Here is a 27,065-nt window from a genome sequence, read left to right on the forward strand (position 1 = left end):
TTAAAAGAAGAATAAATGAATATAAACAACTGAATATAATACACAACACAAATGAATGGTTGCTTTCTTGAAACAACACACACATAAGTTTGCTACAAGGATTCTTTGGTAGATTCTTCAGTTTCAAAGTGCATGTTTTCAGAAAAGCTGCAAAAATTGTGTGATTTTGCTAAAATTGTGACATCTTTCACATTATGTGTTTGCCTTATTGACATGTTTGTACATAAATTGTTGTTATGCTAAAATACCCATTAGGAATAGTTCTCCAATAACAGACAATTCTGTCTGCATTTATGCCTTTGATGACAGTCAGTCAATAAAACTGGTTCATGCAACCTGTTGATTATGCTGATAAATTTTGCCTGTAGCCAGCCTGATGTAAGGGGTGGTTCTTTTTTTCTCAAAATATGGACCTTTTTGCAGTTTTTCCATCTCATTTTCTATTTTATTGCATTTTAGTGACATTTTGTCATCATAAGGACACTTTTGTAATGTACCAAAATATTTCCTAAAGATTTAGAATAAAGAATAATGGATAAATATAAATGCTATTTTTACATCATATATCATTAGAAAAAAAGGAAGCTGTTAAAGTTTTAAATTAAAAACTGTAGCCGATTGTCATTTATTAGGCAAATAACAAACTGGCCAGCGCATTCAACTTTCCTCACTCAGAATTTGAGCTTCATGATTTGTCTAGCCTCTCTTGTAAAAAAAAATGTACATGTAATTGAAAATTCATGGATAGCAACAATAGCCAAATTAGTTTTCAAATTAATTTTAATATGGGCAGCTTTTGGTGCTTTACACCTCTTTTAAACATCTCTCTTTTTTTTTTCAAAAATAAGGTCCAAGATTTAAAATAAAAGTTACTTGTAAAATGTTTTCTCTTATTAAAAACAATACAGTAGTGAAAGATGACTTCACTTACATCTGATTGTATGTTTTCTTACACAACTGGATGTTGGACTCATGAAAAATAATAGTTTGCATTGGCTAAAACTGAATAACTGAAGTTACGCTGATGTGATGGTTAAAAAGTGATTCGGCTTGGTCTTAAAGCATTTTTATAGGTTATTTTTTTTCAATTTATGATGGTGTAGCAATCAAAATATGAGCTCATATGGGACAAATTCTGGACCTGTGTCATTTTGAACCACTCGAACCCCCCTGATTAAGGGCCAGTCAAAGGAAAGAAAATCAGAAGTCTGTGAGTCCAATAATCAGATGACATGACATCTTTTAAGATTGTCCTCTCATTGAACCAATGCAAAGTTTAACGGGATTATTTTAGGCTACTTTGACAAAAAAGACTTAAAAACTCACACTTTCTAAAAAGAGATTTGCAAATTTTCCCCATTCAGTGTGACTTCAGAACATAAATGGCTCTGTCTGATTGGGGGCGCATGGCACCGTGTTTCTGAAGCTTTTTCTTTTCCACGTGCTCTCCATGAAAAATAATACAGGCTGTAGGGTGCAGGGTGCGCACCAATCAGCGCCGAGCAGGGCGGAGCGGCTGGGACGCCGAATTCAACTTCAAATTCAGCCCTGTGCAAATTACTATTCCAGAGAAGAGAAAACTCGAGCGGCTCAGTCAAAGCCTTTAAAGAAAAGGCAGTTTTACTTAGAACCGACTAAGCTTTGAATTGCCTGACAGGAACCTTACTGCATGTTTTCATCTTCGGTCCAGGCAGCAGGTGTTCGGTGACCGCCACACAGCTCAGTTTTCTTCGATTGCTGAGTTTATTCAGACAGACAAGACCACGAGAACCTTAGGTGAGGACTTTCATTTCACTTCCCAAAGTTAGGATTTAAACAGAATCAGTGTAACCGAGCTTTAATAATCAGAAACCTCTAATACGAAGCTCATCAAGTGATGAAGACGGACGTATCTATAAACACTGGAATTGTGATTCGGTTATCATAATGCACTTCTTGACGTTAAGTTTCATTACAGATCTAGGACATTATTTGTCCATATATGTTACTAAGCTAGAAATACACTGAGAATAGTGTTGTCTCACTTTTTAAATAATCACTACTATATTCATTGTACAATTGTTTAGTCCGATGGTGAACGACTCTTCAGAGTCGGTTCTTTTTGGCGAGCACACACTGCAAAAAATGTAATTCGATTCCCTATGGAGTGACTCTTTAAGAGTCGGTTCATTTTAGTGAACGAAAATAATTACATCGCGAACAGTGTGGTCTTTTTTCATATAGTGGATCAAAATACTTGTTCTAATTTGAGTCATTTATTTATTATTACTGTGTGTCCCTTCAGTCTATGACATTCTGAACAAAATACGATGGTTAAACATTTTGGATTTGATTTGGATTGTATTTAAATAAGTTTCTGAAAAGTAATTACTGAGGATATCCTACATTAACCTCTTTTTAGAGTTGCAAGCATGATGTGCATCAAATTTGATAGGTTATTTACAAAAGGATTATGATTAAATCATATTACACTTTAATTAGCATACTCATAACGCCTGCTTTTCTTTTCACAGGTGCTATAGCATACTCGTTTATGAAGGATTTGTTCTGGACGTTCATCACTTGTGTGATTCTTTTACGCCCTGGCTAACCTGTTGGATACATAAAGTCTTCTGGGTGACATTATCAGATTAAGCAAGAAATATTTCCCGCTGTCTGTTCCAGATGGATAAAGGCAGATTTAACGAGCACCGATATGGATTGTAAGGGATTCTTCAAGAGTCGCTGAATGCCGTGAAAATGCTCGAAATGATCGGGTAGATAAATCCGACTGCGAATACGTCAAAACAACGCGGGTTTACAGGAGATATTGGCGGTCTAAGCGGATAAATTAAATCCGGTACACTCAAACGTATTAATACCTAACTGGAATCAATACTGAAACATCATGAGCCGCCTCGGGACACAGAAGAGAGGCTCGCGCGCAGCGGACGGAGGTTTGCGGAGCGTGCCGGTAATTTTGGAGTGGTGCACGCCAGAGACTTGGTCTTTTTGGTTTGAAGGCATCGTTTCATTCAGTACTAAATGCGTGGACGACTGTGAGGGCTTGCAGAAAGCCGTGAGACATGAAAGTAAAGCGGGCGGGAAAGTCGCGGACTCGGTGCTGAACTCTCCCGCGTGTGGGATGAATGAGAATCGCCTCGTAAATGCGGTGAAGCAGAGCGCGCACTTTCCTCTTTCCTCTTTAACCTCCACATCTGCCGCGGGTAAAGATTTCAGCTTTAACGGGGGTCAGAGCACTCTCACCAAGGGCAAAGTTAAAGGGATTATTAACCGCCAAGGAAATACAACGAAGGCGATGACGGGGAAAGCGAGGTGCGGGATGTGGGCTTGGATTTTTGCCCTTGTGTTCCTCTGGAATACCCACATGTTGCGCGCTCAAGGTAAGTTTCGGCTTGTGCATCGTAAAACGAGTTTGCGTGACTTTCGTGTTTCATTCAGTGCTTGAAACGTTATTTTAACAGTTACTATGGATTTAGTTTAGGTTTTACCAAAACATTCAAATCCCATGTGTTATAATGAGACCATTGCATGTATAAAACTCTGAAGTGAGCGGTAATTGTTATTTAAACATGGGGTAAATGTTACAATTCTTAAGGGTACACTTAAGGGTTAACACACTTAAGAGTACCAGGGATCCAGAAAAGGGGGCTACAGTATATAGACAGAATGAGACGAGGATGGAGAGAAAGGAAAAGAGGCAAGAAAGATAAAGAGGAAGAGAGAAAGAAATAGGGGCACACAGAAGGAGAGAAGATCAGACAGAGTCAGGGACATGGGAGAAGGAGAGGGGTGGGCGATCGTGCCCGTGTGTCTCCACAAAAGCGGTAAAGGTCATATGCTGTCAACACGCACATTTTCTCAGGTCACACACACGTCGTATTGACTGAACATCAAACTGACAAGTAGAGGGAGCAGGACGCATGAATTTTCAAGGTGCAGGCGTGTGAAAGAGAAAGGGTGTGAAGGAAAGGACACTGACACACTCTGAGATTCAGAATTATGATTCAGAGCAGAATTCAGTTAAGCCTTTACTGGAATCGGCTTCATCAGGCTGTAGACTGCATGCAGTGCCAGCTGGGTCGCTCTGGTACCCGGCAGGCTGTTTTTCTAGGGGAGGGGGGTGGTGTGTTACTGATTGAATTAGGAGGTTTTAAAGCAGAGCACAGATTTTTGCGTGCCACGCGTGGGAGCATCTCAGTGTTAAAAAAGGCAGCAAGATTAAAAGATTCAAAAGTATGATTGTATTGCAAGCAACGTCTCACCATATTAAACGCATTTGGCATGGAGATGCCGTGGGCTTTTCAGTGTTGCTGCTGTGAAATTCATCTCTCTTTCTTTTGGAGGTAGCATTAATGCAAACACATGAATGCATTCAACTCAAAACAGTTACAAGAACACCCACTCATGTGACTTTTCCTCAGCTTTGGTGGCTGGCACTTTTTCCTCTCTCGCTTTCTCTGCTTGCTTGCAGACTCAGCTTTCTCCCTGAGTTAATGTCAAGGTCTTGCTATGGCTTTGGATGTGGCCCAAACCCTAACCTTAAGGAGGTCAGAAGGTTATTGATCACACCCCATCAGGAAAATGGCAGAAACAGAGATCCTGCTTGGTCATGCATGAGACGAGTTCAAACCCCAATCGAGTTTAAAATCCACATTTTGTCCAGACTTTGAGTCTGTCATCTTCTGAAGAAATTGAACATTTGCTATTCAGAAGTTATATTTAGAATCAGAGACACTTGCGAGGAAAAAGTCCAATGTAAGCTCAACTTCTAAATCACTGTCAAGGTCTGCTCATGGAAAGAATTTAGAGCCTATTATAGAGAAGGTGGAAACCATTAATATGATATTAGCAGCAAGTGCGAAGCAGCATTTGAGCATGAAATAACACTCATTTGAAGGTTAACATAAAGGGTTTTTGTGAGCGTCGCCTTTTTATGTCAAGATCTGTTGATCTGAGAGCAGAATTCAGACTGTAATGAAAAACCTGCAAGAATTATTCAGAGAATTATAACCATCACAAAAAAAATCTGAAGCATTTAGTCTGCAAAATACCTGTTTGATTCAATAAATCTTGCTGTAATTTCACCTATTAACTAACAAGATGCTCAAAATTTTGGGAATTTGTTGATTAAAAGTTGTGTGGAGCTTGTTGGATACTTGCTATTCAAGGCAATGGAATTAGAGCATAATCACCCCCGAGTTTTCTTGTTATCAAGATGCTAATACAAGGCAGGCCCCTTTCTCTAAAAAAATAAATCATGTAAGATTCAGCGTGCTATTACCAAAACCAAATTGCAGAGAGCCACTTGCATCTTTCTGCTGCAAAAAAATATAAAAAATGTATTTAAAAATCATGCATTGTCTGCTGAAGTCTTTTTGGTGGAGACAAGCAGACATTATCGCCAAACATTAAAACTAAAGGTTGTTGTACAGTTGGCGGTTTACTTTCGTTATTTTGTACGATTGCATTCATATCAGATGTGAACTGTGAGTTTGCACGAACCGTACTCCAGACCACCTCTTTCGGGCGGACTCAGGTATGGTTCGTGGTAGGGCTGTGCGATTTGGGGAAATAATTGCGATTTTTATTTATTTTATTTTTTTTTTATTTTTACATATTGCGATTTCGATTAGATTTGCTATTTAATTTTGTAGTCAAGCGTCAGCTCACCAACCTGCATCTTAACTTCTTACTGCTAAAATGCAGTGAGTGTAAGTTAGAAAAAAAGGAACTGAAAAGATATTAACTTACTTAAACCTTTATTCAAATTTGTTTTGAAATATTCAGAAGTGAAACACTCATTTCTCTTTAGAGCAAACAGTAAACGCAAATGAAATAACCTTACCTTTCTGTAAACAAGTTGAACTCAAATTACGCAGATAGTGTAGCTTAGAAAAACAAAGGTCACACTTTATTTTGATGGTCCATTTGTTGAATATAAATACATTGCATCTACATGCCTACTAATTCTCATTAGATTATAAATAGATGGTTAGGGTTGGGGTTACTTTCATTGTAATGTGCTTGCAAAGTTTCCTATAGTCAGTTAAATGTCTGTTGAAGGAGCAGTATCAACAGATATTTAGCAGACGGTCTACTAATACTCAAATGGACCATCAAAATAAAGTGTTACCAAAACAAAAAAATAATAATTATAAAAATACAGAACACAAAACAAACTAACATCTGAAACAACTCTGAAATTGTACTTTGCTGTGGCTTGCTACCAGATTGAGTGTCACTGGCAATACTTTTAGTTGACTTTTTAGCAAGACACCTGTATACCTATAGCCGCCTAGGGTGCCTTTTTAGGTGCTGGTTGTTGTATTTCCTCATGCTGTGGCAACAATTCTTACAAATGACCTGTTTTTGTTCTGTCTCTGGCTTTGAAACCAAAATATTCGCATATTACCGATGTCCTGTTTTTCTTTGATATTAATTCGTCTATCAATGTTTATAAAGCAGCAAATGTCATCATCCCACTTGTCCGCGCTTTCTTGTTTTTTTGTTTTTTATTGTGGGCATTCTGCATAGTTTGGCTGCACAATTCTGATTGGGCAGAACAAAAGTGTGCTCTCTCATATGGCTAGTAAGACTATCACACACAGATGGCAGTCACGCATTTGCTCTGGGTGAGGGAAATTAAATAGTACATATATATTTATGTACATATATATATATATTGCAGCTTCTTGCAGTTAGCTAATCACAGCGTTTCAAATTGTGATTGAGATTCGATTAATCGCACAGCCCTAGTTTGTGGGTGTGCATTCGAGTTCAGAAGACAGCGTTCACACTAGCTAAACGTACCGTACTCTGAAGTCAAACGAACCCATGTGTGGACAAAAAGTGCTAGTATGAAAGCACCCATAGTTCATGAAGAGAGCTCTCCTACATGCAACATTCACCAACAGATGTCTTTCTTTGTGAGTTTTCCTCTAATTCTAAACTGATTTTTAAAATACTTCAGTCCCAAAAGCTGAAACTTTGGAGAACTGTCACTCTCCGTCCCCAGTTATTTTGCTGCGCTCCCTGTATTTATGACTCTTGCCAGGCATGTCAGACGCTGAGTGGCTTTCTGTGTGTATGCGCTCAATGCACGTCAGTGATGAATGTTTGCATTCGAACGCACTGACATCTTGATGTGCCACCAAGGTCCCTCAGAGAATCAGATGAAGAAGAGAAGTGCGGGAGAGATGGGATGAGAGAGGAGATGTGGGCTGAAACAAGCAAAGAGAAGGTGCAGATGTTAAAGAGGAGTGGAGCGTGAAAAGGAGGAAGCAGTGCAGAAAGAAGAAAGGGGAAGGATGGATGGGATGGTAGTTTTGGATAAGTAGATCTCTACGGAGGCATCTCTTTACCCCGCTCTTTCTTTGCATCCATCACAAAGACAGCTTTAGGGTCACTGGGATGTCTATCAAATCAAAAATGGAAGAAAAGCTTGTGCGTTAGCTAAACTAGAGGGAAAGAAAGTGGTGCGAGAAGGCAATGATGAAGGGAGGCAAAATGCAGGGAAACAGAGAGAGAGAGAGTGTAGGCATGATAGAATGAAATCGAGATTGATGTGATTGCTTGTCTGTGTGTGCGCGCAGCCGTGTGCGCGGGTCCTGGCAGGGTCGGCACGGCATGAAAACTGCTCCTTGTGTCTGAAGCCTCTCTCTGTGCCGCTCTGGTCAGATGGGCTTTTGATCCCGGATGACAAACTCCTGCAGGGGCTGAATAAGAACTGCTCAGAATTACACCCAGTGCCACACTCCAGTACGTACTGCACCCTTCCCACATTCCCTATGCCTCGCTCCCACTGGCACACGCAAACACAACAGTGCCTCCAACTCCTATTGAAACACAGTTACCATAAATATTCAAACAAACCCTCTGTGCTTCAGTCTTCCACCAAGCTCTTTGTTTATCCAGTCATTGTAAACCAAATGATGCTTATTAAAGAAAGCTATAGCTATTGTTGAAAAAGTGGAAATTCAAAAGAAATACAGCATACAACTCATAATGCACCATTCATGCAATGCTATGCTGTGCTGAGGGATACCTGTAATTGGGATTGTGAGATTGTGACATGTATTACCAGCCTGATCTCATGAGGAAACGTAACTATTTTATGTTTTGTCAGTTTAGTGGCGAATTCATACAAAAAAGTTCAGTCCGTTGAAACCTCACCCCTAAACTCAACTGTCATTGCGGGATAAGCGAATCGTACTAAATTGTACAAATGAGATCATACGAATTAGCCACTAAATCAAAAAGTTACCAATTTGCCATGAGATAGCGCTGGTAGTACATGTTCAGTAGGGGTGTGAAGCTGCACTGGTCTTATGGTTCAGTTCGATTACAATTATCGCACATGTGTCTTGCCTCCCTCAACATATTATCTTACCACAACTAATGACGTCAGAAAACTATAAGTACATCATACCGGTTATGTTCTGTTACTAAACTAATAACGAATTGCCCTCTTTTGCATCACAATGCAAAATAATCATGATTAATTTAAATTTGGGGTTCTAGGCAACCATCAACGTTTTTTTTCAGAGGACAGAAAGTTGACAAAACTTTGCTGCAACTCTGATACAAGTTTTATTATGGAGAAAATTAAAAAGCACTGCAGTGTTTTTTGAGATAATTAGTCTCCCAAAATGTGTGTATTCAATACAAAATATAAAGCTTTTTGGCCATTTTGGTCATGCGCGCGCCTTCATTGGAAATAACGAACTTGCGCACGGAATAGACGCAGTATGTGAATGGCCGCCATCATTTGAGATCTCCAGTAGTTGATCTTGCATTCCTTGGCAGTTCGTGGGTCCTGCACTGGGCCTTTTTCTCTTCGCAAAGAAACTTTCCGAAGACGTCTGTTTCTTCTCATTTTGCTAGCTTGAGGATTAAATTTTGGCACTCAAGTGACTGAAATGTAACCAAGAGAACAAGGTCATTTTTCAAAATAAAAGGACGTACAGACTTAAGTAATAAATAAAATGAAAGTAATTAATGATTTCTTGTGCAGCCCGATACCAATTGATTTACGGACTGGTACCGGTCCGCGGCCTGGGGATTGAGGACCACTGGTCTATAGGCATGTACAAGTATTTGAAGTTGACATTCAAAACAACTGTAGCAGACTACATATATGTTCAGGGATATTAAGTGTTTCTTTATAAAGAGAGTGCCAGCACTCAAATTTTGTGTTTTTTGACCTTTTTTTGATGATCCATATAAATAGACTTTTTTAATAACTATGTTTCCATCCAATAATGCGAATTAACTTTATGTGCAAAACTGGATTATCGCATAAAAGACATGCGAATAAGGCAGCGTTTCCATCCAACGAGTCAAAGCAAACAAAATCAACACTTCCTGATTATCTGGCCCAAATATCAACAGTTAAAATGGAATTTGCTGTGGTAGAAGAAGCTGCGTGTATTTTTTCCTTATTTAATAAATGACTCATCAATCGTTTTTTTATGCGCAAATCTAAAATGCACATAAAAATAGCTGGATGGAAATGTAGCTATTGTCATTTTTTAGTACCTTGGTATTTTAAGATGTTTTTTCTCTGGTTTTAATTTTCTTCCTGAACAGCTAAAAAAATAAACTCCATTAGCTTTGCTTGGGTGGTGCAGTGGGTATCGCTGTCACCTCAAAGCAAGAAGGTCGTTGGTTCAAGCCGGTCAGTTAGCATTTATGCTTGCTGTTCTGTCCTCGTTTGCGTGGGTTTCCTCCAGGTGCTCCGGTTTACCCCACAAGTTCAAAGACATGCAGTATAGGTTATTTGGGTAAGCTAAATTGTCCGTAGTGTATGTGTGTATGTCCTGTTCCTCCAAGTTGTGAGTTGAGCATTGAGCTAACATTGAGCCACCTCGTAAAAAAAAAAAGATGTTACTAAACACCAACATAGTGCGGGTAAATAACAACTTCAATATAAATGGCTCTGGGAGTAAGTAGCTTCTCTATTACCGTTTCCCAAGATTTTTTTAAAGGAAGACACTTCGCTTACCTTTAAATGGATATGAATGTGCATTATATGCAAACTAACATATATGCAAAGTAAGTGACATCCTTCCATGGAAGCCTTTTGGAATGTTCTATATTTCAAGATATTTTGGAAAGATAATGCTAGTAGTTTTCATAAAAACAAAACACAAATGTATGTGAATGGTAGTTGTCTTTTTTAGGTCATGGGGGTGTGACCAAAAAAGTTTGGGAACCAGTGGGCTAAACTAAAAGAGTGCATATGTTTTCATTCTAATTTACATCTAGCTTGTCTGGGGCCTCTGTTCTGCTCACCATTTAACTTCTTTTACCATGTGTCTCTTCACATTTCTCACATTGACATCTTAAAGTATTTCGAAGTGGCTTGTTGTGTGACAGCGTGCATGTTTACGCATGAGTGCAACATTAGTATGGGGCCCCAAAAGCTGTTGTGCCTTCTTTGTTCGCTTGTATGGTCCACTTTTAGACCCGTACCTCCCCCTGTCGTGACCCAGACTGTGTCATTAACCACAGCTTTTGCACCTCTTCTATTCCAAAGTGGCCAAATGAGTATAGATCTCTTAATTTCAGTGGCAAACGAGTAACTTGATTGGTTTATTGCTAACTAAGCTTCATTATAGTAATCATCTTGAAAGATTAGGAAAGAATAACTTTGATAGTTTGCTGACAGGTGGTCTATTACGAACAACAATATAACTGCTTGTGTTCACGGCGATGAATTAAAGAGCTTTGAGGAAATGCTCGGCAATAAACACTTGGGTTTAATTCGCTCTGCCTGTCTGAACACATCTGCCTTCCTCACTTAAGTATTATCTGGCGATCATTACATGCACAAGACATGCTCGACGTCCACCCCCTCTCTTTCTCTCTGTCAAAAACCGAAGGTTAGCAAATTTATTGGCGTGAAAGTAATGAATCTTATTTGGGATCTGATCAAAGCCTGACAATGAGGATACTCTGAACAATTTTGATTTGAATTTACATGTGAAAGCCTTTCTTTAATACCCTCCAGTTCTTTTCCTTCCATAAATCGGTTTCAGCTGTTTCTTCTTTCTTTCTCTGTATCTTTGTGTTGTTGTTGTTGATGCCTGTAGCATTGACTTTGAGTCAGTGCATTGGCGTTTGGACAGAGGTCTTTCCATTGCTGCTAATCAGCTTTTACACCAATAGATTTTTTGTACGTACTCATAAATGATGAGATTAACTCTTCTTTGTTATCAAGTATTACATGTTCAAGTGCCTACTTTGCCTATGAATAGAAGTGGCACCTCTGCAATGTGCACAATTCATTGGCTTATGGAAGCCCAGAAGGCCTTGTTTCATATTATGCGGGATTGTAGTGCCACATTAACATCTTTTCAATTTCTGCTTGTCATCAAGTGAGTTTATCAGTTATGCAGGATTAGTCTGTGATAGGCATGTGCCGGTATCACATTTTCATGCTGCGATTAATTGATTAAGCTTTTATCACGGTATACGGTATTATCACGATATTGTAATTTTACTAGAGAAACAGGTAAAAAAAACACAAAAAAACTTCAGTTTCGTCAACTTAGTAACTTTAATAACTTTTTAATTAACTAAAAGTACTTCAAACATTTAAATACAAATAAATATAAATAAAACAATACACAATATAAAAGTAAACTTGAGCAATTATATCAAAGTGAATGTGCAAAGGGAAACCGTCTTCGATCAGCAATCGTGGAATGAACTGCCAACTATTCCAGCATGTTTTATGCAGCAGATGCCTTTCCAGCCACAACCCAATATTGGAAATCACCCATGCACACTCATTCACACACACTCATACACTACAGTCAATTTAGCTTATTCAATAATAAACATAACAAAAACTGCCTGCTAATGCATGGGTAAATCTTCAAAGGGAACAGTGTTACATTTTAACCTTTCACCTCATCCTGCTTGCTGTTTCACTATCTAAACAATGAAAACATAATATAAGTCAAATTTGTTTCATTTTGATATTTGATTTACACTGTCTTTTGCAGAATATCAGTTTTAATAACCAATAATGGCCATTATAACAGTATAACGTACATTAAATTTAAACGATAAAGGTAAGCAATCAGTCAATGTGCAGAATCAGTGTATGTGGTTACATAAATTAATATATTAGCTTATCTTTGCACTCAGCCAAAACAGTTAACTGAGAACAAGTGATTCAAAAGACATAAGAATTGTTAGATAGAGACAACAAGATGAATTCAATATCACGTTTAACAACTATAGTGAGATGAGATCATCCAGCAGATGAACTGTCTGACATGCACTACACTCAGTCTCACCTGGGGTTTATGCTCACCCGCTGAACTAGTGGCTGCAGCTCTGGGCAGAGAGTGTGTGGTCACGTGATTTGCGTTTTTAGCCGTGTACTAGAATGAACAGAGAACTTTTCAGAATCGCTAAATGAAACGCCGGTGTATTTCCCGCGATTTCTCTGCGCCTCCCTTGCGTTTCTTCTCTCTGACTCTCGACTATTTTGACAAATACACACAGACGACGCACGCTCACACGGAGTCCAAAATAGGAGTTTGTGATTGGGCCAGCCCAATGTCAATACCGAAAAGAGCCAATGGGCTGCACAGTGTCACATGGGCCGGCCCGGTCTGTCTGTCCGGGAAAAAAAACATCTACTTTCAGAGAGTCACAGATCACAGCAGCGTCAATCAATAAGGCAGAAAAAAAACGATAGGCTGCTAAGCCTTTTATGGGCCGATCAAATCATAAGACGATGATCAGCCCGGCCCAAAAAGTACGTCGGCCCACCGGGAAAGTGCCCGGTCAGCCAAATGACAAGTCCGCCCCTGCGTAAGAGGATTATAGTGCGGCGGCGCGCACACAGGGCTTCTACATGTGGGGATTGTTTACATCAGAGTGCGCATCAGTTCTGCGCAGCATATACGCAGTGTTTCTTCAAGCGGTTGATGGAAAATAAGCTAAGGCGCGTTCTAAGAATATAAATTCGGATCTAATATTTTTCACGGTATTTTGAAGTGCCCGCGATAACAATATCGTGCATATTCATTACCGTGATTTATCGCATTACCGAATACCGGCACAAGCCTAGTCTGTGAGAACTACTGTAGTTTATTATCTGAATTGGAATTATTTCAATGACACGCACTACTTGAACTGGAAGCTCATTAATTAAAAATTCATTAAAAGAAATTTAGGGCAAACTGACATGTCGGTTTACACAGTCAGCTAAAAGCTGATGAGCAAATGAAGTGTTTTTATCGTTTCATTTCACAGAATCAAGTCCTCTAGTGATTGGGATAGCAGAGGCCTGTAAATATTAGCTCCAAATATGAAGAAATGAGACTGTTGCTTTATTTGACTATGATGAAATGTGACCCGGGCTCATTTCTAAAAGATGAGTTTTGCTCGGGCTTTTTAAAGCCGTGGACCTACCATGCCATAACCAGCATCAAAGTTTACTCGCTTAATTGAAAGAGATTCACGATTTCACAGTTGCTCACAGATGAAAGTGTTTACAGTGCCGCCGCACGACACGGCCGACGCAGCCAATAACAAAGTACCTAATGATAAACACATCCTTTTATGATTAAAAAGAAGTCAGCACAATTCTGATCAATATTTCAGTAGTTACAATTCCTATTACTGGCGTCAGAGGTTTTAGCTGCAGTGCTGACAGTAAATCAGTTGTTTTCTCAGTAATTGGTCACATGGAAGTCCAAGCTCTGATTCATAACTGAACTGCCCTGCTTACTGCCTACATACAGTGGTGTGATGTGTTTGTCCTCCTTCTGATTTCTTTTTTTTTCATGTTTTTCACACTTTAACATTTCAGATCATCAAATAAATTGAAATATTAGTCAAAGATAACACAAGTAAACACATCATGCAGTTTTGAATTTTTTTTTTAAAGTTTTTATTATTAAGGGAAAACAAAAATCCAATACTGAATAGTCCTGTGTAAGTGTTTGCCCCTAACCCTAATAACTGGTTGAGCCACCCTTAGCAGCCATGACTGCAATCAAGGGTTTTCAATAACTTGCAATAAATCTGTTACAGTTCTGTGGAGAAATTTTGGCCCACTCATTTTTAGAGAATTGTTGTAACTCTGCCAGGGATTCCTCTTTAGGATATTTTGATATTCTCCTTCAGGATATTATTAAAGATGTTTTCTGGAAAAACCAAGATGAACCTTTGTTTTAGTTTTTTTTTTGCTCAGCAGTGGTTTTCATCTTGAAACTTTGCATGCAAACTATTTTTGCTCAGACTATTTCTTATGGTGGAGTCATGAACCGTCACCTTAACTGTGGCAAGTGAGGCCTGCAGTTCTTGTTGTTGGATGTTGTCGTGGGGTCTTCTGTGACCACTTGGATGAATTGTTTTCACTTTTGTGGTAATATTGGTCAGCTGGCCACTCATAGGATGGTTCTCTATTATTCCATGTTTATACCAATTGTAGATAATGGCTCTCACTGTGGTTTGCTGCAGTCCCAAAAGTTTAAAAACGGCTTTATAACCTTTTCCAAACGGGTAAATCTCAATAACTTTCTTTCTCGCTTTTGAAGATCTTTTGGTCTACTTCACTTTGTCAGGTAGGTCCTATTTAAGTTATTTCTTGGTTATAAACAGGTGTAGCAGTAATCAGTCCTGGGTGTGGCTAGAGTATTTGAACTCAAGTGTGATAAAGCGGAGTTATGTTTTAACAGGGGCAAGCATTTTTTCCACACAGGGTTATGCAGTTTTGAATTTTGTTTTCCCTTATCTTCACTTAAAAACTGCAGGATGTGTTTACTTGTGCTATCTTTAACTAATATTTAAATTTGTTTGATGAGCTGAATCTTTAAAGTGCAACAAACATTTAAAAAAATCATTAAGGGGCAAACACTTTTCTTTTTCACACCAGTCACACACATTGTGTCAACTTGACTGATTGATTTCTGTTGAGTTTGTACTGTATTTTTAGTCTATCAGAAGTAAAGGTACACAAGCTGTCACTGGGTGATATCTTTTCAAATAAAACTCATTTGTACCCAAAGCATTTACATTGATATCTCAAGTTACATACATTAACAATACAATAGAATATGTTTTGAATCTTTTAGGTACTAATATGTACGTTAGGTACCAATATTGGACCATTTAGAAAAAGTTCTACCCCAGTGACAGCTTATGAACCTTTATTGGAGTGATTAAATGATTAAATCTAATCTAAATCTAAAATCTAATATTAAATGATTATGCATTGTTAAAAGCATGTATTTCAGGTGTTTCAAGCTAATTATTTTGATATTTCTTGAATTGATCATTTCATTTGGCCCAAACTTGACTTCAAGTAAAATTATCATTTTGAATATAACATTCTAGTGTTGACTAGGTTTGAATAAAATTTTACAATATATATTTAGCAGACTTAATATAATACCATTAGTTCAATTGTGAGATATTCTTGCTCTTCTAATGGGCACTTTTACAGTGTGTTATGTTTAATTATAATCAACATTTCTCACTTTACACTCCAGTTTTTTATTTCTCCCCCACTTCCCACTGAGCTTGGCACAATGCATTATCTTTTGGGTTTATCTTTTCTCTGCAGGATGCATGCAACTTTGAATTTGGCTACAAAACAAAGTAGGAGGCATACTCTTGGCTTTGGAAGAGAGCACCAGTTACATTACTGTTGTAAATTCCTTTGATAACTTAGGGAACTAGTTATTAAGGGTAGTGTTTGCATATAACGTAGCGCAGTTTTCTGTCTTTGTACCTGTTGTAAGGTACAAAAAAAGTGATTGACAGGTGGTAATTTGTGTGTAACTTATCTTTATTTATTTATGATTTGGTTATGGGTAAAACAAAGGCCATGCGGGACAGGTAGTTACAACAGTAGGCTGCAATTAATTAATTCCTCATGAATTCATTAATTATTTATAAATAATTAATTCACCTCCGCCTACGACAACGATGCCATCATCCATCGCGATGTTTCACATTAGACATTGTACAATGCCAAATTGGTCGACATCGCCCAACTCCTAATATATACATACAAATATATACATATGTGTGTGTGTGTATGTATATAGATGCGTATATGTATGTGTGTGTATATATATATATATATATATATATATATATATATATATATATATATATATATATATATATATATATATATATATATATATATATATATATATATATATATTTATTTATATTTATATTTATATTTAACATTGCTTTCTATAATTATGAATAGTGTAGTTAAAGCTAACAATAAACTAATTGACATTGCATGGATTTTTTTATTGTTTACAAGCTGTTCACAGTTTCATTGTCCTCTTTCTATGGTTGATTTTGATAAGTTGTACTTTTTCTCTCAGTACAGTCTGACATATTTATTTGATACTGTAACTAGCAGTAAAGATGATCTGTTCATGTGCCGCTGAGACTACAACAATCTATCACAAAGCATTATAGACAAAAACCATATTTGTTGTTTAAAACAATTGCTTTAAACTTTAAAGATTTCAAAAGTAAGTGCTCTGTCTAGTCTGTCGGCACATTGTCAGTGTTCTCTGCTTTGTGAATGTATTGAATGCACGAGTAAATGAATGTCATACATTACTATACATAGTATTGCTATAGCAGACCACTGGTCAAGCTACATTATTGCAAGTCCTTATTAGTTTATTTAAAATGAAAATATTTCATGACTTATATTGTCATTTCACAACCATTTCATAACAATTTCAACACAAAATGTGTGCACAGTACAAATAGACTAGCCACATTGTGTCCATACAATGTGGTCATTCAGAAATAAATAGTCTAATTTGGTCAAAATCAGCTTATTTTAGCACATGAAAATAAATGTTGGGTATTGTGTGTTTGAGGGAGAGCAAGACTTAGTGTTTAGTTTACAGAAAACCATCTGGCAATCAAGAATAGCAAGACAAGAACATTTACACATTCAGCTGCCAAATGTGTTTTTGCAAATCTCATGTTCTCTCAATTGATTTTTCTCCAAATATTAGTCAGAAGCAGAAAAATAAGTGACGAAACATATTTTTCAACATGTTTTTTTTGGTACATTTTAAGTAGCAAGCCACAGTTTTTTTTTTTCGCTCACACAAAAACGCACAAAAACACAAGAACACATTACACACATTAGGGATGCATTAGAGGCCCCGGTGGCTTAGAGAACGCTTCGAAATGGAGGCTGTTTATCTTCATTTTGCTCCATTGAATGTGCGCTAAGGCCAACATTGCTAGCATGGGACTAAAAGCATTACAATAAACACCCCACCACTTCCACACTCCCCGTCTCTCATTCAAGTGAAATTTATATTTACATTAAGTCATTTAGCGAGTGCTTTCACCCAGAGAAATGCACTTACAACCCCAGAACAAACAATAGACAACGAATAGTTTGTCTGACAACAATAACCACCTTCTATGCACTAATCATTTCTCTCAAGCGGTTCGGAGCTAAGAAAATCACTCATGGACATCTGAATGCATCTCTTCTTCATGGTGGTTGTGTTCATTTAATAAAAAAATGAACTCAAACACCCTTGTCTTTTACTTACTGCTAGAGTTTTCAATTTACATTTTAAGATGCACATTAGCTCTGCTCGGAAACGGTGTGTTGCCGTACTGTCTCAGTGCTGAAACCCATATAGGCCTATTTCTTTTGAAGATTTCTTTTCGTTTGTATTGCAGGCAGTGCGCGTATTGCAAGTTGCAGTGCAAAAGTTTAAAATCAAGTTTATAAACACTGAAAAACAAGAGCCAGACAAAGTCAACATCATCACTGAAAATGTATTGTAATATTTACAAAGCAACAAAGCGCAATACATTTTTCAGCGGCGACATGTCAGACTTTAGGGGGTTATGTGGAAGATATCAATGCATACAAAGTACATGCATTTATATTATTCCCGAACAGCCCCCTAAAGCCCAACCTGCCTTAGTTTGAAATGTATTGGTTTTTGTTGCAATGAGTAATAAGCCTACATGAGGAGTAAAGGCAGCGTGGTGTTGCATCATAGTTATTTCTCTGACATACTGTTGGCTTTTCTGTTTACAAATTACTATCTTTTCTGCTCGTTTTGATTAGCAAGATTGGCTGGTGCTCAGTCAGAATCCTTACAATGAAATTAACATTAGCTGATATGTCAAGCTCTCAGACCATGCAGCAAATAATCACAGGAAAAGCACAGACTTTGACTGAACTAAGTGTGGAGGCCAACTCCATTCATTTTCTCTATAGGGAAATTGATTTTTAACAATAACTAAAAAACCTATAAAGACCTGTTGTGAGCTCTGAGTTTGTTAATCGATTGTGTATGCTTTTGTTTATCTCATTTGCTCAAATTAATTAAACTTGTGTTGAATAGTGGAGTTAGTTCAGCAAAACTACATTTCTGTACAGAAAATCCAACCCAATCTCATGAGGCAATATTTTAACATATTGTCAGAAAATGACTTGTGTTTATGAATTTATATCATTTAATTCGTACGAAACATGATTTAAAAAGGAGGCGCACCTCCAAACCGCACACCTAAACCCCACCATCATTGAGAGATGAGCAATCATAATAAAATATATGAATGAGATCATACAAATAAGCCACTAAATCAAAAACCCACCAATGAGGGAGGGAGTCACAGTAGCAAAATAGATTTAACTCCAGCCAATATCATGAAGCCCACAAATGCAATCAGATCTCACTACACTTTCAAAATGTTTAAATACATTTTTCAATAAACCTGAAATACATTGTGTCTGCTGAATGAACCAATTCTTATAAAAGAATGAACTCTTACAAGGCAGTACACCAGACGTGACTTGCGCGAATAAATCACTTTATTTGTGCGTAAATAGACATGTGAATAATTTGAGTTTACTTGCTTCATTTGCACACACAATTCACTTTACAATAGATGCGAATTCGCACCATTAGCAGGGCTTCTGTCTGCCCAGTGACTCTTGTTTCATTGCTAAATGGCTAACATGGATTTTATTGAGAGAATAGCTGTGTTTATGTGCTTTAGGAAGGCTAAAAAACAGCGTATATTTGTTCTGCGCCATGTCTGAGTCCATTTGATCTTTCCGAGGTGCACCCAGCTCTGAGTTCATCAACTCCTCCAGAAACTATACCTAGATGATAGAAGCTTTCAACGGTGCTTCTGATTGTACTGCTGTTGCTGTTGGTGGGTGTCAGGAGGTAGATTTGGCCTCCGGACACCAACAACAGGTGCTACGTCATAATCATGCCCCTACAAAAGCAGGCTCCTGATTGGTTAACGCGGCGCAAATGTCCGATAAAGTTCAGATTTTCTCAAGTGATTCGCGTATCAATTGTGCAAAGTGTTCAATTTGCACCACTTCATTCGCGTGAATCGTGTAATTAGCGCCGCCTCATTTGCAAGAATAGCACAGCAGGATGTCTATTCGCCTCTTTGCAATGACTTAACATGTAAATCACCCTTGCTTGATGATTTATGCGCGTCTGGTGTGAACACACCATTAGTAGTTTCATATTTTTGTTTGAGTGTTTTCCAATGATTCATGAGACTGTTGTATCGGTTTAATGATATGGAGTGACTTCATACTGGTTGTTAATTCATAATTTCTATTTTATTTCAAAATAAATCCCCATTCCATTCCCTATTTGTTACTTTACCCGTTTGTTAATACTATTTTATTACTAAATCTACTGGAAACAAGTTTCTTGCTTTAGCTTGCTAGCATCACTAGCTAGGTAAAGCTATCGGCTTCTTTCCCTATTACTATTTTGCACTTTACAACAATTATTGAAGAAAAAAAAAGGATTATAATGCTATAATTTGCACCTTTTGTAAACTGCTTGAATTGAATATACCAGCCACAGTATATCCAATATTGTGAAACATTTTTAAGCCAGAGTTTGGTTTGGTTTGTTTCTGTTTGCTAATGGGGCAGGGCCTGTAGTGTGGCACCAGCAATGTTTAGATTAATTTGAACTATTTTTATTTTAGCACTGCTTCCTTTTTAAACAAAAATATCATGTGAGATTATCTGTAGACATTTGGCCACATTTGTGGAATTTGTGGACTTTAGAACTGTCTTGATGTTGAGAGGATGTGTTTGATGTCTTAAATGCTGTCTAGGTTGGCAGCTGGCTAGGTGTTGGAACAAATCCATAGTCTTGGTAAATCCCTGTCGAGGCCACTAGCTTGTGTACTTACAACAAGCCCTTGAATCAGTAAGACAGTCTCCTGGGTAGAGCAATGAATGAAGCACTTGTGTGAGCTGTGTCAGGTTCCACCACTGTAAATGACACAAATGAAGAAAGAAAGAAAATGAGGGTGAGAAGGATGAGAGTGAGTTCCTCTGTCTTAGTTAGCTCCTATTTACTGCTTAGAAGTATTGTTTTTCACGTCTGTTTGAAAATGCTCTTTTACGCTTTCATGAATCCACACGTGGCAAGGATGACATAGGGCCCTATCATACACACGGAGCATTACAGTGGCAAACATTGGATGTGATTTTTTTTTTTTTTAGCGAATTTTTTTATTGTGTTATAGGTCTTAAATTATTTTAAAAAGGTCTTCATTTTCTTATGCCCTAGTAAAGCTACCCATTCGGCTGACACTCAGTCACCAATAATCGAACAGAAAGCTTTTTTTTAAATATATCCAAGTTGTTATCGCATAGAGTTTCAATTCACAACAGCTGTTATCCTTTTTACAGTGAATTCTCCAAATTAAATTCCCAAATTAAAAATTAAATTCGTAATGGTCTTAAAGTCTTAAATTTGATTTGAAGAAACATGCAGAAACCCTGGTCACAGGTTTTGGATTAATAAAATCAGCAGATTTTGGATTAATAAATCTAAATTTGTGCTAATAACAGAATGTCTTAGGGGTGTGACATTTTTCATTTGTTGGTGAACTACCGCTTTAAGGAAAGTCAAATAAAAAAGAATCTTGCAAGAACATGGTAATGAAAGCACATTCCCTTTGGTGCTCTTGGAGGACAGCTGGAATTTGACACAAGAGTTGCAAGATGTCTTGTTGTAAACATCACATATGTTTCCAGTCAACCTGTTAGGTGAGATGAAAAAGAGTTTCACATGGCACAAAAACGCAATTAAATAATTTCACCTACATATATAGCAGAAGTTTGTAATATTTGAATTCATCTGACATACAGTTATAGCTGTGCACTGTGCAGGCTATTTTACAAGGGCTTCAACCATTCAAACAAATCATAGTGCGGCAATTATCATGTTCATAGCTATTTAATGTTACAAACTTACAATCTGTCACCATAGTAGCTTTGAGCTTTCACATAAAACACTGGCACACAATATTAATTTACTCATTCTTGTTTATTTGAAAGTTTTGTGTACACAGATTCATTTGTTCTCCCTGGTTTATTTATTTAGTTTATTAGATCTGTTTAATGTTCAGTGATCAGCCTATCATCAAACAGCTGAAGATCTTGAATGATTCGTTCGTGGTGGAAAAAATGGTTTTGAAGATTTGTTTCACTGCTTCAGAATGTCTGAGGTGGTCTATTTTGGCATCTTGTTGTCATTTGTTTGTTTTCTGGAGCGAATGGGTGAGAGAGGCATGTTTTACAAATGACCTCTCAGCCAAAGATCTGCTGTGGGCAACGTGTGCTTTGGAGGAAGTCACTATAAGAACGACTCTAAAGACAATCAGTCTTAGTTATCTTCCAATTTAATAGCAGATTTTACATATTTGTTTATGGTTGTCTTTTGATCGAACGCCTTGTTTGTTGCCTGTGAGGATGCTGGCCCATTTTTTGGCAAGCAGCGAGAAGGTTCAAGCATTGGAGCCCCATATATATCAGCAGTGCGACTCTATGGTGAATATATTCAGAAATGAGTCACACTTTATTCTAAGCACCGGGCCTGAGCACAATACCGCTGTAAACAGTTTGTCACTGGAATGGAAATGTGATATTATTTACTGTATGGTGTTGAATTAAATCCAACAAACCTCTAGCTGCAATAAAGGATTAGATAGCAAATCCCCAGTACAGGAGTTTGATGAACAAACTTTGAGAAGTAAACTTTGACTTTAGTTGGCCTTATAAAACACAAACAGAACGTAAAATTGTTGCACTGAATCGAATATGACAGTTTACAGATGAATATTTCATGAATGAGGCCATTGTGTGTCATTTTTGTCAGCAGTAAAAAAAACTTTCTCATATCCAAGTCTAATGTGGGACTAAAAGTACGTCGTTTTTGATGTGTTCAATGTTCCCCTGTTTGTTTGAGAGATGTCAACTTTTGGCTTTGAGTGTTGGAAGCAGTGGCATTTTGGAAGAGACTACTTGTTTGTCTGATTTCCTAGTTGATTGGGGAATCTGGTTTGCAAATGCCTATTTTAATTATTTAAATCACAGAATGTCATTTGTAGATGCACTCTTTTATGCATAATGATTTTAGTTTGCTCATTTAAAGGCAGTCATCGTTAATTATTCTAGTAATGTAACACAAAACATTTCAAAGTTAGATTTTGCTAAGCAAATTATGGCTCTAATGGTTACTTTTAAAGGTAGAGTGTGTAAGTTTGACACCCAGTGGTTGAACTAGGTATTACACTACTGGTTCAAAACACATGTAGGAACAGGTTGCCAGATTGACCATATCAACAGGAGGAAGCCTTACTATTGAGCCTAAAGGCTGATTTAATTTGTGTTATAAATAAAAGCAATGGCACGCAATAGAAGGAATATATTCCATGTTAAAAGGAGTTTTTGTCCTAAACAACCTCTTGGAATATATATTTTAGAAACGGCTTCTGTTTCTTGCAGCTGAACAACTGGATAAACTGACAGTTATCACCTCAGGTACACCTCATGTGCTTTATTCAGTGTTAAATGCTAATAATGTGAGTTTGAATGCCATTTTACATGACATTGATTGTCATATCACTAAAAGCAGCAGCAGATAGTTAACCTCAGATCTAGAAAATAAAATAAACCATTTGAAATGGAACTTTAGAACTGTGATTCAGTGCAAGCCAACACATATCAGTGATTCAGCATGTACATTTAATAAGGTTAAAGAGGTTTAACATGCATTGATTTGATTATAAACCTTTCCATTTCATTGGAGTGCAGTGAGTACACTATTCTGTGCTTATAAATAGCTGTATTTAAATTTCTGTCGTATTTCGGCTGATGTAGGCTAAATTGCTTATCACAGCTAATCTCATCACATTTGTGTTAGGACACATGGGTTACAATGTAACCTGCTCACCTAATGTTTACATTCGTAATATTTATATTATTAGCTAACTAATAACCACCTCATGTGGAATAACCTCATGCGGAATCTCATGTCTGAATCTGCATCTCATTTTGGAGTCTGCTACTGTCCACCAGAGGTTGCATTACGATCATGGATGTATACTTTGAGAGCCTTATTACTGAGTGAATGAAATACGCTGTACATCAAGGCAACCCGGGGTGCTAAAAAATAATTGGGATTGGGTGGGCTAAAGGGACCAAAATAAAGACAGATGTTCTGACACGTAACACATTTTCAAAGCAGAAGAGAGTGAAGGAACTATGACGTCAATTTGTATGCAAAAACCCGGAAATGAGTTAGCATTTTAGCAGTTCCGGTTCCTTCATCCCAAAGTCAATGGGTTTTTTGAATGGGGTTTCAGTAAAATCGCTTAAATAAGGTTCGTGGCTAACACAAACTCAGGATACTTTCACGTTTTATTCTACGATATAAAACACATCAGTTACATCAGACTCTTACGTTTTTAAATCGGTTATGCTTCTTTAAAAAGACGATTGCTATCAAGTTGCTAAATGGGACTACAGACGGTGTCGGAGACATTATACGTCATCAAGCTTAGCTAGTCTGGAGCGCAGCTCGCTTGTGTTGGGCATTTGGTTTTGTCTTTTATTTAAGTATTTTCATGTATAGTATTTTATAGTTTGTAGTGTTTTTCTAATTGGGAATTCATATTGTGTGTAGATAACGCCTTTACATGTAAAGACTGTCGAGACAGATTAATTTGTTGATCATTTATTTTAATTAAATAATATTGTGAAGATACTGCTTACCTGTGCTGTCCGTCTCTCTCCTGCTCTCAGTAATGCAAACGTGTCAATAAATGTGTAAAAATACATACATATTATCTGTCATTTTAGTGTGATCAATACACTTTTCGCTGTTTTTTCTTCATTTGAGCACATTTAACTCCATCATAACTGCAATATTTACTCCTCCATAAATTGTATAGCATATGTGACTGTATGGGCTGCTTTTCGCTGTACTTCATGACATAAAAAGAATATTAAATGTTGTTCTGTGTCCATGATGGAACTTGCAGGCATTTGATAGACTTGTCCCTCACGCCTCATTTCTGTTGTTTGTTAAGGTAAGCGGGCTGTGTGCACGCGGGCGATACACTTATTTAAATGTCTTATGATAATACCATGTAGGTACATTTATACATACAGTTTAAAAAATTTTACAACAACTGTAAAGCAAAACAAATGTATTTCCCACATAAAAACGGTCCAAAAGTCACAAAGGTCTATGTGTTTTCGCGTATTTATTTGTTTATAAGATATAGGGTGGATTATAATATAATAAACAGAGAGATTAAATCTTTGTCATGGAGCATATTTTTAAAAATAAGTTTTAAAAGTTGTCTGTAGCAGGGTGGTGCTGACGTCACAGGCGAGCGCCCCGAGGGCACTGTGGTCCGTTTATAGCCTAATGTTAGCTTTTCAATTCTTGCGTTTGCATTAAAGATCCAAAAGTGCTCAAAGTTGTATTTTCATGTCAGGATTATCCGGCTGGACCAAACATGTAAGTGCAATGAACTGTGTTTGAACACAGAGCTTATTATTTGCAATCTTCGATAAGCCTATGGGAAAATCCTATGGGGATTTTATCGAGGGAACCAGTTTTATGCTAGCAGCCGATTCGCCTACAAGGGGACGTCATAGTTCCTCCACTCTATATGCCATTTTAGCATTGTTTTTCAGATAAAAAAGAACGTACATTTAGCATGTTTATTAAATATGTGCAAACATATTATGGCATTTTTATGTTTTATAAGAGTCAAAAACATACATATAGCATCTTTATGCCCAAAAGTTGGAAACCATGGAAGTTGGTGGTTATAGGTTTTCAAAATTCTTGAAAATGGCTCTTTTTGTGTTCAGTAGAGCAAAAACCAGTTTGAAACAAGTCAAGGGTGAGTACATATTGACAGAATTTGTATATTTTGGGTGAACTATCCCTTTATATTTGGGCCATTTATCAAATCAGGAGAGATGGAGAACTCTGATTGGCCGTTCAGTTTAGCAAGAGAGTCAGTGAATAAAAACAAATGCGAAAGTGTGGGTTCAACTAAATCAGGTTATTGAGTAGTGGACTTTCATATCTAATTTGGCCCTTATGAAAAGAACAGATCTGATATAGTGCAAAATACCTCTTTTTTCATTCTGAAAATGCATTTTTTTCTAAACACTACCATACATGCTTGAATTCCTATTAATTTGTATAAAAAAGGATAACGTTGAGGTCTATCTGTGTGTGTTTGTGTGTTTCTGTCTGCTGGTGACTGATACTGGCATAATGGATGAAGCGTAGACCTTAATATGCACAATCAATGCTTAATTGGTATCCGCTGAAAACAAATTATTCCTTGGAAAATGAGTTTTCTGGGTCGGGTCGTTATAAAGTAATTAATTCAGCTGTTTAATCGCCTTGTGTTGCTGTGGGTTTATTTTTTAAATAAATTTTTTAGGACATTTACTGAATTAAATTTGTTCAGATTCCCTAACATTGATTGAGAGTGATGGAAAGTTGTTCTGGTGGGCTTTGTCGTTTTTTTTGCTATTCTAGGTTTGAAATGACATTGTCACTAGTTGGATTAGAGCAGAAAATCGATCGTAAAAAATGAACCTGACTGACCTGCATATAAACCCACTTTGCTTTCAGCATATGCCGGGAAACATTTTCAACGCCTAACTTCAGCCTCAATGAAACGTCCTTCAGTAAAGACAGCACCATTTTGAACTGAGAAAGTGGAGTTATTATGAAAGTAGCAAGTACCTACTGTAATATTTCACTCTTTTGGGGGTTTTGGCCATGCGACTGACATTTATAGTGACAGTTTATAAGAGGAATTGCAAATGTGTTTAATAGAATCAAAATCTTGTTGCGCTAATGAACAGCCTGACTCAATGTGTATTTTATTTAATACTATTTCTGTTTTTCTGTTTCAAAATGTCATGTTTAATGGGTGGGGGTAGATTTGATAGGTGACCATCAGCCGTTTTCTCAGATGACGACAAGCTGACAAAACATTGCTGCAACTCTGATGAAAATGAATAAGTACCGCAGTGTTTGAGTGTGCTAAGGTACAGTAATTAGTCTACCGAAACGTGCATATTCCACACAGAGTATGAATCTGATCAGTCAGATCTTGTCACGTGACTTGCAGTGCGCTCTGTTTTCAACTGGGTGCACCTGCAAGGTGTGAGCACATCACTCCCAATATGTGCATGCAAGCTGCGCAACTCCGTTAGAAATAATGAATAAGCAAAGAAAAGACACGATACTACCATCATTTGCAATTCCCAGCAGTTGACATGTTAAATTGACCTGATTTGTTGACAGATGGGTTTATGAGTTTGAGTCCTTCACTGGGCATTTTCCCCTTCGCAAAGACACTTTTCAAAGACGTTTGTTTCTTAATCAGTTTGCTGTTTGTAGGTAAAATTTTGGTGCTCAAGTGACTGAGATACAAAATAAATTTTTTTTTCGAAATAACATTTTTTTCAAAATAAAAGATCGTTCAGAATGGAAATAATGAATGTTTTCTTGTGCGGCCCAGTATCAATTGATCGACCGACCGGTACTGGTCCGCAGCCTGGGGGTTGAGGACCACTGAGCGTAAAGCCTGGTTTATATATCTGCGTCAAGTGATCGGCGTGACTGATGGCCCCTGCCTTGCCCGTTGTCGTGCATTTATATCTGCACGCTGTTTGTGTTGCTCTGCAA

The 27,065-nt window shown here is 37.4% G+C and overlaps 1 protein-coding gene across 1 annotated transcript in view; it reads left to right on the forward strand.

Annotated features, from left to right (window-relative positions):
- Positions 1-1,599: 1,599 nt before the first annotated feature.
- sdk1b (sidekick cell adhesion molecule 1b) overlaps positions 1,600-27,065 on the forward strand; it is a 405,910-nt gene continuing 380,444 nt past the window's right edge. The window contains exons 1-2 of the mRNA XM_056461991.1: positions 1,600-1,776; positions 2,514-3,383. Coding sequence (XP_056317966.1) covers positions 2,888-3,383 — 496 coding nt within the window. The 5' untranslated portion in view covers positions 1,600-1,776; positions 2,514-2,887. The remainder of the gene's footprint in view (positions 1,777-2,513; positions 3,384-27,065) is intronic.

The sequence above is a fragment of the Danio aesculapii genome, chromosome 1 (genome assembly GCF_903798145.1).
Source record: "Danio aesculapii chromosome 1, fDanAes4.1, whole genome shotgun sequence".
In the NCBI taxonomy this organism is placed as follows: domain Eukaryota; kingdom Metazoa; phylum Chordata; class Actinopteri; order Cypriniformes; family Danionidae; genus Danio; species Danio aesculapii.